Source organism: Colobus angolensis, unplaced genomic scaffold (genome assembly GCF_000951035.1).
Source record: "Colobus angolensis palliatus isolate OR3802 unplaced genomic scaffold, Cang.pa_1.0 Scaffold41, whole genome shotgun sequence".
Classification (NCBI taxonomy): Eukaryota; Metazoa; Chordata; class Mammalia; order Primates; family Cercopithecidae; genus Colobus; species Colobus angolensis.
The window spans coordinates 2651370-2664268 of NW_012117488.1; the positions used below are offsets into that span (position 1 = coordinate 2651370).

General features: G+C 39.4%; 1 protein-coding gene across 1 annotated transcript in view; it reads left to right on the forward strand.

The window, feature by feature from the left end:
• Positions 1 to 1180: 1180 nt before the first annotated feature.
• The window catches only part of GTF2B (general transcription factor IIB), a 38304-nt gene continuing 26585 nt past the window's right edge, over positions 1181 to 12899 (forward strand). Inside the window, exons 1-2 of the mRNA XM_011956064.1 lie at positions 1181 to 1313; positions 5395 to 5501. Coding sequence (XP_011811454.1) covers positions 1297 to 1313; positions 5395 to 5501 — 124 coding nt within the window. The 5' untranslated portion in view covers positions 1181 to 1296. The remainder of the gene's footprint in view (positions 1314 to 5394; positions 5502 to 12899) is intronic.

Here is a 12899-nt window from a genome sequence, read left to right on the forward strand (position 1 = left end):
CCCTCCCCCCAACACACACACACACTTTTTCTGTGTGGCAGATGGGAAATTGAAAGTATCTCTGATTGGTTGCAGAAAGCAACCAATCATACATTTGCATAGGAGAGTAACTTTGTGACTTCACTTTAGCCTCTGATTGGTTGCTTTCCACAACCAATCAGACTGATCGTGGAGCCACTACTTCATTTACATAGGGTGTACACCAAGTAACCGATGGGAAACCTCTAGAGGGTATTTAAACCCCAGAAAATTCTGTAAAGGGAATCTTGAGCCCCTCTGCTCTGGTTGCTGCCGCTCTGGGGCGTGTACTTTCGTTTTCAATAAATCTGCCTTTATTGCTTCATTCCTTCCTTGCTTTCTGCGTTTTGTCCAGTTCTTTGTTCAAAACGTCAAGAACCTGAACACCCTCCACCAGTGTTATTGTTGTTAGTAGTAGTGGTATTACTATTTTGACGTTAATTTGGCTAATAAATCTAGGGATATTTTGCATTATCTAGATGTTCTGTCAAGTTTTCTATATGTAGCTATCAGCCAAATTTGCAAAGGCCATGAAAAAAAAAAAATAGAGTATGACCCATATCGTCGTGCCTCTCATGCACACATTGGTCTCACGTAATTTTGTTTCATCTCCTGCCAATTCTAAAAGGGTATGCAAGGCAAGATACTATAACCTATATAAACCTACATACCCTGTATCAAAAGGACGTGCCTAAGAAGATAACATGCTAGTTGATAACAGAGCCTGAAGAGACACCTGTTCTGGATGACCTAAGTGAATTTCTCTTTTTATTTTGAATTCCTTAGAAAGAATCACCCTTGTGGCACGTCAGAACCGGCTCAAATGGGAGTGCCTGAAACCGGGTGGGGTACTGGGGCGGGGGGGTGGCCGTGAGAAGGTGGGAGAGGAAGGGGGTGGTTAGACTTTTAGGGATGCAGGCTTTGGCACCACTACGAAGCCAGGGTTTTCTTCGTGTTTTAACTCTGTCAGATTGAGAGTAGCTCTGTTGTAGCCCCTTTGCAGGGTTCCCATGAGACTCTTCCTAGGTAGCTACGTTGACTCTCTTAGCAACACAGCAAATTACAGAAACGGAGTAAGAACGAAAGACATCTCAAAGCGCGTGACGTATGGGATCTCACTGTTCTTGGCCCTTCTCCCGACCCGTAGCCCCGCTCTGTTACGACTGCGTGGGTGAGTCGTCTATAAAAGCTCATCTCTGCGCGTCTCTTTGCCACACTCGCTTCCTGTTTTCGGCGGATCTGTTGTGGCTTGTTGCGGGCACCGCAGTGGCCGTGAAGATGGCGTCTACCAGCCGGTTAGTATGTCCGGCCGAGCCCGGCGAGCTGAGGGGCGGGCGCGAGCGCCGCGGGCTTTCAGGCGGCCTCCGGGCAGCCTCGTCGGACTAAGCACCCAGGGGTATGGGAGAGAAGCGGTGGGACTGGCCGACCGACCGGGACAAAAGCACTTCCAGACGACAGGACTGTCAGGGTGTCGCGGGGGTTACCCAGCTGTTGACGTTATTGCTTCGGAGTGTTATGTCGTGGTCTCATGTAGACATCACCCTTTGTGGGTCCTGGTGGGCTTCTGTGTCCCCAGCCATTGTCCTCGTGTCTTTACCGAATGTTTCAACCTCCCTTTATTTTCTTCTTCTCCTACCCCCGCCCCTCCCCCAGCTTGTTTTTTTCGTCTACGGCCCAAACTACCCGAGGGTCCGTAATTTCTCCTTTTCAGAGGAACGGGAAACAGTTGGTTCCGGGTCCCTATCGATCTGACAGCTAGGAAGTTGGGAACGTCAGCATTGGTAAGCCAGATGGAACCAGGTTACCATCACAGCGGGCCTCGAAAGTGGAAGTTAGAGCCATCGGAAGAGTTGATTAGTTCCATGCTAAAGGATTTGTTTACAAATATCGTTGCCTGTGTCCTTCTGAAGAAAATCTTGCATAAGAAATTTAGTTATGTGTGCTGGGAGGTTGCTCTTCAGTATATATTTAAAAATGCAATGTACTTATATCTACAGGAAATGCATACAGTACCCTCAGAGACAGCCTTTAATCTTGTGACCTGGGAAATGCTTGCAGACCCTAATTATATATATCATTACCACTATGAGGTAGATGTTAGTATTTTTGCGTAAGTGTAAACTGAGTCATGCCAATGTTGACTTTTCCCAGGATAGTGTTAGAGTGTAGAGTCTAAGATAACCTGTTTCCTGTTATCCACACCTGGCCTTTGGTTAGCTAATGCTGTGTTAAAAGTATCAAATTAATTCTACAGGTTCTGGAACTCTGGCACCATTTTTCTGACACTATCACCTGTGGAACTGGTTAATTTCACAGTGAAAGCCATTTTTACAAAATAGCCTTTTCTGGTAACTGCCAAGACTTACATTTTATGGTTAGAAATAAAGAATTTGGGGTGGGAGGCAGCTTTAGCTAATGTACTGTTTGAACAGAACTCGTAAAGCCAGTGACACTCTTGTTTACTGATTCTGATTCTTGGATTGGATGCTCAGTCATTCTATCTAGGGGGTGGTCTGTTAGGTGAGGCCTCCTTGTAGGTAAATGGAAAACTTTGGCTCCCCAAATCACTCAAATACGACTTAAATTCTGTCATGGCTTTTTAAGTCTGAATTTTTTTCTAGATATGTGCAATTTATGTATCATGGCAGTTATTGCTCAAGTTTTTCTATCAGTGACAAAGTTAAATGTAGAATTTTTTATTTTTTGGAACAGGCCTGGGCTGAAGTGCAAGTGGCACAATCATGGCTCACTGCAGCCATGACCTCCCCAGTTCAAGTGATCCTCCCACCTCAGCCTCCTGAGTAGCTGGGACCATAGGTGCAACACTAATTTTTTTAGTGTGCCTGGCTAATTTTTTTATTTTTTAATTTTATTACTTTTTATTTTTGTAGAGACAAGGCCTAGTTACATTGCCCAGGCTGGGCCCGAACTGCTGGGCCCAAACAGTCCTCCGACTTTGGCCTGCCAAAGTGCTGTGGTAACAGGCATGAGCCACTGTGCCCAGCCTAAATATATTATTTCTATCTTTTGCATGTTTTTCCCTCAGGAAGATGTATTGTTAGTAGGCCTTGAAACTGGCTTGTGACCTCACAGAAGAATACAAATGTTTTGAGTTCAAATGTAAGCTTTGCCACTTTCTAGTTCCATGACTTCAGGCAAATCATTCTGTGAGCATAATCTTTTAAAATGGGAAATAGGCCTTTCTTTCAGGATTGCTGTGGAGATTGACAATAATAAATGTATAACACCAGCAATACAGTGCATACCCAAAAAATGATAGCTCTAAAATGGGGTTTGGGATTATCTGGTACTTTAGACGTTGTAATGTCAGTGGTGGTTGTTTCCCTATTCCTCCCCATTGTTTCTCTCTGTTACCACCTCCACCACCCCATTTGTATGGTTCCTCTTTTGTATTGTGGGTAATTTGGGTAAAAGTTTACTAATTTAGCATACTTTTGATAGGTAACGCATACAAATGGTCCAAAAGCAAAATTGCAATAGACTAAAACCATGAAAAGTAGTCTCTCCCCTTTCCTAGCTTCCAGCCATCTAAGTCTCCCCAGATCAGCCATAGTTACTAGTCTTTTGGTGTTTTCCTCGTGCTTATGATTTAACAAATGTATGCAAATAGTTCTAACTTCTCTTTTTCCCAAAAGTGACCTAATTTAAACGCCATTCACTACCTTGCTTTTACCTTTTTTAAATGACATTAGCACGCAGATTTTAAAAGTGGGCAGCTCAGTCACAAAGTGAGCACATATATAGCTACTACCCAGGTAAGGAAATCAGATACCACTAGCACTAGCTAAGACACTAGCAAAGTCTCTGTCCTCAGTCATTGCCCCTCCCTTGAGAAAACCACATCCTGATTTCTAACACCATCAATTCGTTTTGCCTGCTTTGAAGTTGGCATAAATGGCATATGTATTCTGCTGTCTAGCTTTTGTCAGTATTTTGAGGTTCATCCATGTTACAGTGTATGGCTAGTTCATACTTTTCAGCTTTGTATAGGTTTTCTACCTTACTCCTCACTCTTCATATCTTTGAGATGTTTCTGTATCATTACATGAACTAGAGTTTTCTATCTACTTTTTAATAGTGCAGAGTGTTAGTTCTTAGTACTGTGTTTAACATGGCCTCCTCTTTTACCAATTTGTAATTAGTGTTACTCTGCCAACATTTTCCTTTATTTCAACATGGTTTTTCATAATTGATATCAACTGTTTAATTTTATTTGTCATAATTTATTAAAATATTTTCCTTAGAGGAATTTATGGAGTAATCACAAATATGAAGTAATACTTACCCACGCGTTTTCCCAATGAGAAGATTCAAGACATGTTCTGGTTAAGCTGACTAGATAAGTTTGGAGGGGAATAGGGATTATTTTATCAGTTTTGCCGTAGATATCATCTTCTAAGTTGAGAGTTAACTTTCTGGATTGTATTTGCTAGCATGAGAAACTTTACCCCAAACCACAAATAACTATTTACATACTATAAGAACAGTTGATTTTTGTCTTTTACGTGTATCTGATGTCCATAACCTGACCATTTATTGTATTATTTCAAATGATTTTTAAAAGGGCCTTATTTGCAGTGCTACCAAACATTTGTGATTGGGAGGTCATACCCCCTGAAATAATGATCAAATATTTGTTGCTTTTTACAGCTGATTCTGTCAGATCATTTACGATTAATGTGTAAAAAAAAGGTGAATGTGTCTTCTGCAAACTGCTTTGTTGTTCAAAATAAGATAAATTGAGCTAATTATTAATATCACAGATAAATTTACAAGTAGCTTTTGAAACCATTTCTTGAATGATAAAAAATTCAGTAAATTCTGGACTAAAGGAAATCATCAAGTCTTAAGTTCAGCAGAGCAACTTCTACCATCCCTCATTTCTATACTTACTGGGTTCAGTGTACTATTTAAATCTGTTACTAAAGTAGTTAACAAGTAGAAAAATACAGAGAGAAATTGTTCTCTGACTAGACAAATAAGTGGCAAAGAGCACAAAGTGGATGGTAATGTAAATGCTGCAGGTTATTATGGTAGCTACTCATTACAACACTAATCAGCATTTAAAAAAATCTTACTGGCCTACATATTAAGAGAAGAAACTAATTTTCTATTTATGTTTTGAAAGCCTTCCACAATAAAATAAGAATTCCAGTGGAAACTACTTGCCAGTTACTAGCTAGAATTTAAAGTAACCTAACTGGGATGTTTACTTTGAAAATCTAGCTCACACGTGTTATAATCGTATGTATTGAAGAATGTTCACAATCTTTGTCTTCCCCATCCCCCATCCCAGGAGATTACTGTGATACATGTTGGTTGGGAAGATGTAAAAATACAACTTTTTTCTTTTAGTTTGGATGCTCTTCCAAGAGTCACATGTCCAAATCATCCAGATGCGATTTTAGTGGAGGACTACAGAGCCGGTGATATGATCTGTCCTGAATGTGGCTTGGTTGTAGGTGAGTTGTTATTATGGTTTTAATTTAAATTACTGTTTAGGAGGCCAAGCACCATGGCTCATGCCTGTAATTCCAGCACTTTGGGAGGCCGAGGCGGGAGGATCACCTGAGGTCAGGAGTTCGAGAACAGCCTGACCAACATGGAGAAACCCCATCTCTACTGAAAGTACAAAAACTAGCTGGGCATGATGGTGGGTGCCTGTAATCCCAACTACTCGGGAGGCTGAGGCAAGAGAATGGCTTGAACCTGGGAGGCGGAGGTTGCAGTGAGCTGAGATCGCATTGCACTCCAGCCGGGGCAACAGAGCGAGACTCCATCTCAAAAAAATAAAAATTGTTTAGAGTTCTTCACTTTTGCATAGTTTCCAAACTGTCATTTAATGAACACATTTTGACTTTCTTCCCCAACAAATAATTTATTGCCAAAAAAAGCAAATGTAGGAAACAGAAACGAGTAAAGTTATTTAGAAACATATTTTATTGTATATCCAAATTTATGTTTTTATAATGTGGGATGGGAGCTAATCCAGAAGAAATGAAAAGGCCACAGTAATTTCCTAAGTCCTTAGTCTGAAATAACTTGGTGGAGGACTGGGGAGATGGGCTGACACTCATGCATATTAAATAATCAAACTTTCGTGACTTTTTTATATGTTGAGAAGTAGATAAACATGATTTTTGAGTCTCACCTAAAGCCTTTTAGTCCAAAAAAAAGATTTATTATAACTTTTATATGGAACATTTATTGATGAATGTTTAGTATAAAATTATTGCCAAAAATACTACTTAAAATTTCACCTTGTTCCTACTTGCGCACTAATCTAGATATGCAGCAGAACTTTAGACTACAGATAGTCTGTTCAAAAATTATTCTTGTGGTGGAGTTGCAGCATCTGAGAATCGGGGTAATATTTAGCAGTTTGAATTACTTAAGAATGAAAATTCTAGGAGGATTGTGGGCAGTATAACAGAAGCATTAGTAGTGGCATACTGTGGAATTGTCTTACTTGGTCCAAGAAGGCTGCTTGCCTCAGACCTACAGTGGGAGTTTTAAAGTATAGAGTTGCTAATAGGAATTGAGAATCATTTGCTACTGTATATTGCTGAGTAAGGAATAGCCAATACATTTACTATATACTAGGTACTATTCTAAATGATTTACATATTTACTCAGTTTATCCTCACAACAAACTTGTGAGGTGAGTACTAACATTATCTTCACTTTACAGATGAGGAAACTGACGTTTAGGTAGTCTAGAAGATTGACTCATTGTCTGCATGGGAGGCAGATTTCTATCTTGTATTGCCTTTCATAATAATAAAATGTTAATCTGGGGTCGTCAAAGTACAACCCATCACGTGTCTCTATATGGCCTATTTGCTAATATGGCTTTTACATTTTTAAATGGTTGAAAAAAATCATTATTTTGGGACATGTGAAAATACAAATTTCAATGTCTATAAAGTTTTTCGTCGTTTGTTTTTTGAGATGGAGTTTTGTTCTTGTTGCCCAGGCTGGAGTGCAATGGCACAATCTCGGTTCACCACAACCTCTGCCTCCTGGGTTCAAGTGATTCTCCTGCCTCAGCCTCCCAAGTAGCTGGGATTACAGGCATGTGCCACTGTGCTCAGCAAATTTTGTATTTTTTTTTAGTAGAGACGGGGTTTCTCCACGTTGGTCAGGCTGGTCTTGAACTCCTGACTGCAGGTGATCCGATCACCTCGGCTTCCCAAAGTGCTGGGATTACAGGCGTGAGCCATTTCGCCTGGCCAAAGTTTTTTTTTTTTGATACAGAGTTTCGCTGTTGTTGCCCTCTTGTTGCCTAGGCTGGAGTGCAGTGGTGCGATCTCAGCTCACCGCAGCCTCTGCCTTCCAGGTTCAAGTGATTCTCCTGCCTCAGCCTCCTGAATAGCTGGGATTATAGGCGCCCACTACTAAACCCGGCTGACTTTTTGTATTTTTAGTAGAGACAGGGTTTCAGCATGTTGGCCAGGCTAGTCTTGAACTCCTGACCTCAGGTGATCCACCGGCCTCGGCCTTCCAAAGTGCAGGGATTACAGGTGTAAGGCACCACGCCTGGCCTGGTATCTATAAAGTTTTATTGGAATATAGCAACACTCAGTTGTTTACATAGTGTATATGGCTCTTTTCACATTACAACAGCAGAGCTTAGTAGCTGCAACAGAAACCACATGTTGCAGCTCTCATCACTTGTTCTGCTGCTCAGCATACTAATTGCAGTGATGCAGTTATAACTCAGCAACATGTTGATCGCCACATATGTTGCCATATTGCACTGTTTTATTTATTTATTTTTATTACCATTACATATCCATTACACCAAAACAAGAAAAATTAGCTTTGAATGTCATGCTTTTAAGGCCTGGTGGAGTGTGGATTATTTTGCTACTGAATTAGATGGCAAAACAGTTGTATTTATTACACAATGATATTATAGCTGTGTTAAAAGAATACAGTAAGCATGGACATTACCATACTGAGCACTCATTAGAATATTTCTAACTCAGGAAAACAATAGAAGATAATGTAAAATAGAATATCTTAACACAACATAATTTTTTCACAAAAATAAAAGAATGAAACTGCGGCTGCAACTGAAGTTTCTAAGTGGCTTATTTCTTGGCCAAGCAAGGAAAGCCATTTACCAGTGATAAGTTAATTAATTCATATTTGATTGCAACAGCTGAATATATGTGTCCAGAGAAAAGAAATTTATTTAAGACTGTTAGCATCTCACCAAGAACAGTTGCTTGAAGAGTTGAGGACAGTGGAGCAACATCAGTAGTCAGTTAAAAGTCAAGGCAAATTATCTCAGGTATTTTTCTTTGGCTCTTGATGACTAGATTGATGTTATTGGTACCTTTCAGTTGTTTATTCAAGAAATCAGTGCTGGGCTGGGCGCAGTAGATTATGCCTGTAATCCCAGCACTTTCGGAGGCTGAGGGGGGGTGGATCATGAGGTCAGGAGTTCAAAACCAGCCTGGCCAAGATGGTGAAACTCTGTCTCTACTAAAAATACAAAAATTAGCCTGGCATGATGGTGGGCATCTGTAATCCCAGCTACTGGGGAGGCTGAGGCAGAGAATTGCTTGAACCCGGGAGGCGGAGTTTGCATTGAGCCGATATTGCACCACTGCACTCCAGCCTGGGTGATAGAGTGAGACTCTGTCTCAAAAAAAAAAAAAGTCAGTGCTGAGCTTGACAGAAGAACTAGCTCCAGTGGGTTGTCTACATGGAGCAGCTATAGGAGAAAATAGCTTCAAAGCAATTGTGAAAGTGTTAATTCAGTATAACCTGAAGTGGAATCTGCTAAAATTTATTATAACTGATAAGGGTAAAAATATATGTGGAGCAGAAGACTTAGTGGGACAGATTTGCCAAGATTGAAAATGTAAGGTGTTTAAACAGCCTGTTTATTATATTATTCATCAGCAATACTTTGTTAGAGAAGACTTTAATCTACCTGGTGTTACTGAACCAGTAATTGTGAACAATGAACTTCATTCACTCTTGTGGACGTAACTATCAATATCAGTTCTGTGACTTTTTTTTTTTGAGACAGATTCTCTTTTTCAGGCTGGAGTGCAGTGGTGCGATCATGACTCACTTCAGCCTCAACTCCTGGGCTCAAGCAGGACCCTGGCTAATTTTTTTTTTGGTTGAGATAGGGTCTCACAGTGTTGCCCAGGCTCGTCTTGAACCCTGGCCTCAAGTGATCCTCTTGCCTTGGCCTCCCAAAGTGCTGGGATTATAGGTGTGAGCTATCATGCTCGGCCAGTTTTGTGACATTTTTTGTTAGAAATAAAAGCTGAGTATTTCTAACAAAATATTGTTAGTGTGACTTGTCTTAATGACACACTAATTTGGTGATTTAGCAGTAATAAAGTTTTGTTATGATTTTTCTGAACTCAGGGGCCAAGAGTAAGGTTTTTCTGATTCAGTACTACCTTCAGCTACTGCTGTTGAGCACTGGATGGTTTTGAAAATTAGCTTTTGCTGCAAACTTGCTAATACTTCTTAATGAATTCATCATAGAGTTACAAGGCAAAATACGGCTTTTCTGTGAAACATAAACTGCGGTAAAGTCAATTTTACAAGTTAATATTTGAATCATAAGTAATGTCAAATTGCTTTTATATACTTTATATACTTCCAGTGCTGTCAGAAGTTAAAATAGGATATTCATTACCACATAGATTTGCAGCAGATATATTTTCCAGGCTCAAGCTATATTTTCAGCGGTGTTTTTCAGACCTGAATCCAAATGCAAAGGAAATTTTCATATTTCAAAATTTGTTTTCACTGCACAGTTAAGGGGGTTCCAGCTAACCTTCAATTGGTAGTGACTAATCTGCAGGGTAACAGTATGTTAAAAGGCCATTATCAGGAGAAGAATGTGATACAATTCTATAAATGCCTTCCAAGCAGTAAATATGCTCAATTAAAATCATATGCTTGTGGATTAATTATCGGTATTTGGCAGTACTTATCTATGTGAAAAGAAAGTGAAATATATAAAATCTTGTCAGTACAACATCATTGACACATGAACATTTGTCATTCATTTTGATGATAGAGAACATTAACTCCGGTTAAGTGAAATGTTATCCCCAAAAAAGAGAATTTTATTCTTCTCATTAGTAGACATGTATTACAGTAAATTACCTAATTATTATATTTTAAATTTCAACAATAACAAATAGTGGATTTTTTTCTTATTTTATATGAGTACCTACTTAATATCCTTAATTTTGCCTCTTGACCCACAAAGCCTAAAATATTTACTGTGTCACCCTTTACAGAAAATGTTTGCTTAACCCTTCAGTTAAATGAGAGCCTTCCAATTCTTCCACAATGTTAAGATCAAACTGATAATGTGTTACGAGTGAGACAGACAAAACTGAAGATAATTTCAGCTTCTTAGCCCTCCTAACCTCTGTAGCCTTTTTTTTTTTTTTTTTTTTTTGGAGTGAGAGTCTTCCTCTATCCCCCAGGCTAGAGTGCAGTGGCATGATCTTTGCTCACTGCAGCTTCTGCCTCCGGGGTTCAAGCAATTCTTGTGCTTCAGCCTACTGAGTACCTGGGATTACAGGCGTGCACCACCACACCCATGTGTATTTTTAGTAGAGACAGGGTTTCACCATGTTGTCCAGGCTAGTTTTAAACTCCTGGCCTCAAGTGATCCAGCTGCCTCGACCTCCCAACGTTCTGAGTTTATAGGCGTGCGCTATGGTGCCTGGCCCATTTTTAAATAACGTAAAAGTATCCCATTATATTTTCAGCCTTCCCACCAGCCTCACTTCCGCTTTAACCAGCAAGACAGTTGAGATTAATCAGCCGGAAAAGGAAGATAAAATTCACAGGACTTGTATGCTTTCTTGTGCTTGGAATTCCTAATTTTTGCTTGTACTTTTCTGCTATATCAAACCAAAGGAAGTTAATTTTGTTTTTGCTTTTATTGATTTATTCATATCAAACACCGTGTTATATCTTGAAGTCTGAAAAAAATATCCAATAAAACTTACTTTCTATGATATATGAAAATATTTCTTTTTGATACTGATTCTTCTGACATAAAATATAACCAACACTTATTTTAAAATATACGGTAAGCTCATTCATAGATATTTGTGGTTAAATGTGTAATATATCGTGTAAGTGAAGAATCCATTCCGTTACCAAACAAGGACAAGTGTAGAAGAGTCTAGTAGCAAAGTTCTGTTTTGCTGAGACTATCATCAAGCAAATTAAGTTGGAAATACCTAAATTGAATATAACACTGCATGAGTATAAATTAATATGACATATACACCTGTATATATTAATGTCATATATCAATAGTGAATTTAGATTGCATTAAAATCATGTGTCACTTGGTGAGGATATATTCTGAGAAATGCATTGTTAGATGATTTCATCATGTGAACATCATAGATGGTACTTAATAAAACCTAGATGGTATAGTCTGCAACACACCTAGGCTACATAGTATAGCCTATTGCTTCTAAGCTACACATCTGTACAGTGTTATCGTACTGAGTACTGTAGGCAGTTTTAACTCAGAGGTAAATATGTATGTTTTTCTTTTTTTTTAAATACATACCTAGTATTTATTGTTCTGACTTCTGGAGTTTTCGGCCAAACTCTTATTCTAGTATATGGTGTTTTTAACATCCGATTCAATGTAGGCTTTGTGGGGCATGTCTGACCAATTGTACCTTCACTTACTAGTTCTTTTTTTTTTCTTTTTTTTTTTTTGAAGATAGCATCTTGCTCTGTCACCCAGGCTAGAGTGCAGTGGCAGGAGCTCGGCTCACTGCAACTTCCACCTCCCAGGGTCAAGTGATTCTCATACCTCAGCCACTCGAGTAGCTGGGATTAAGAGTGTGCACCACCACTCCCAGCTAATTTTTGTTGTTTTGGTAAAGACGGGGTTTCCCCATGTTGGCCAGGCTGGACTCAAACTCCTAGCTTCGAAGAGATACCCCCAGCCTCGGCCTCCCAAAGTACTGGGATTACAGGTGTAAAACACTGCGCCAGGCCCCACTTACTACATTTTTGTAGGTACTCGGGTACATAAACTTACCCAGTTTACCTATGAAAAGTGGGAGAAAACTAGTATCCTTTCATCCTATTGTTCTGTGAGTTGTCAGGGTGCATACAGACCCTGCCATGTATGTGAATGTGTTCAGCTCTCTCTTATATATCGAACATAGAAAAGGTACAATGAAAAGACGGTATTGTAATCTTAAGGGACCACCGTTGTGTATATAGTCCATTCTAAGCCAAAATGTTATGCAACATGTGACTGTATATGTAATTGAATTTGCATCAGCTCACTGGTTTAAAGGCATTTGCTCTTTATTGCCAGCTCCGTTCAGCCTTTGCCTCTTACACTAAGAAAATGGGGAAGAAATCAAGCTGGGCAAATATTCTATAGCCCACTAAGGGATAGCATTTGTGACTTTTTTCTTATTTAAAATACTGTTTTTCATGGGAATTTGAATCCAGACATCAAGTGTTTCGTAATAAATTATCTTGGCATACATGATTTGATTATGCTTGCCATAAAATTTTTTACATTGTCTGAAACGTTTTAGATTAAACCATATTAATTTAATAAACATTTTCTGATTTGTTTTTGGACAGTCTGTTTTTTCTTTTCGTTTTCTTTTTCTTTTTTATTTTTTTGAGATGGAGTCTCGCTCTGTTGCCCAGGCTGGTGTGTGGTGGCACAAATTCTGCTCACTGCAACCACCACCTCCCGGGTTCAAGTGATTGTCCTGCTTCAGCCTCCAGAGTAGCAGGGATTTACAGGCACACGCCACCACGCCCAGCTGATATATTTGTATTTTTAGTAGAGAGGGGTTTTCACC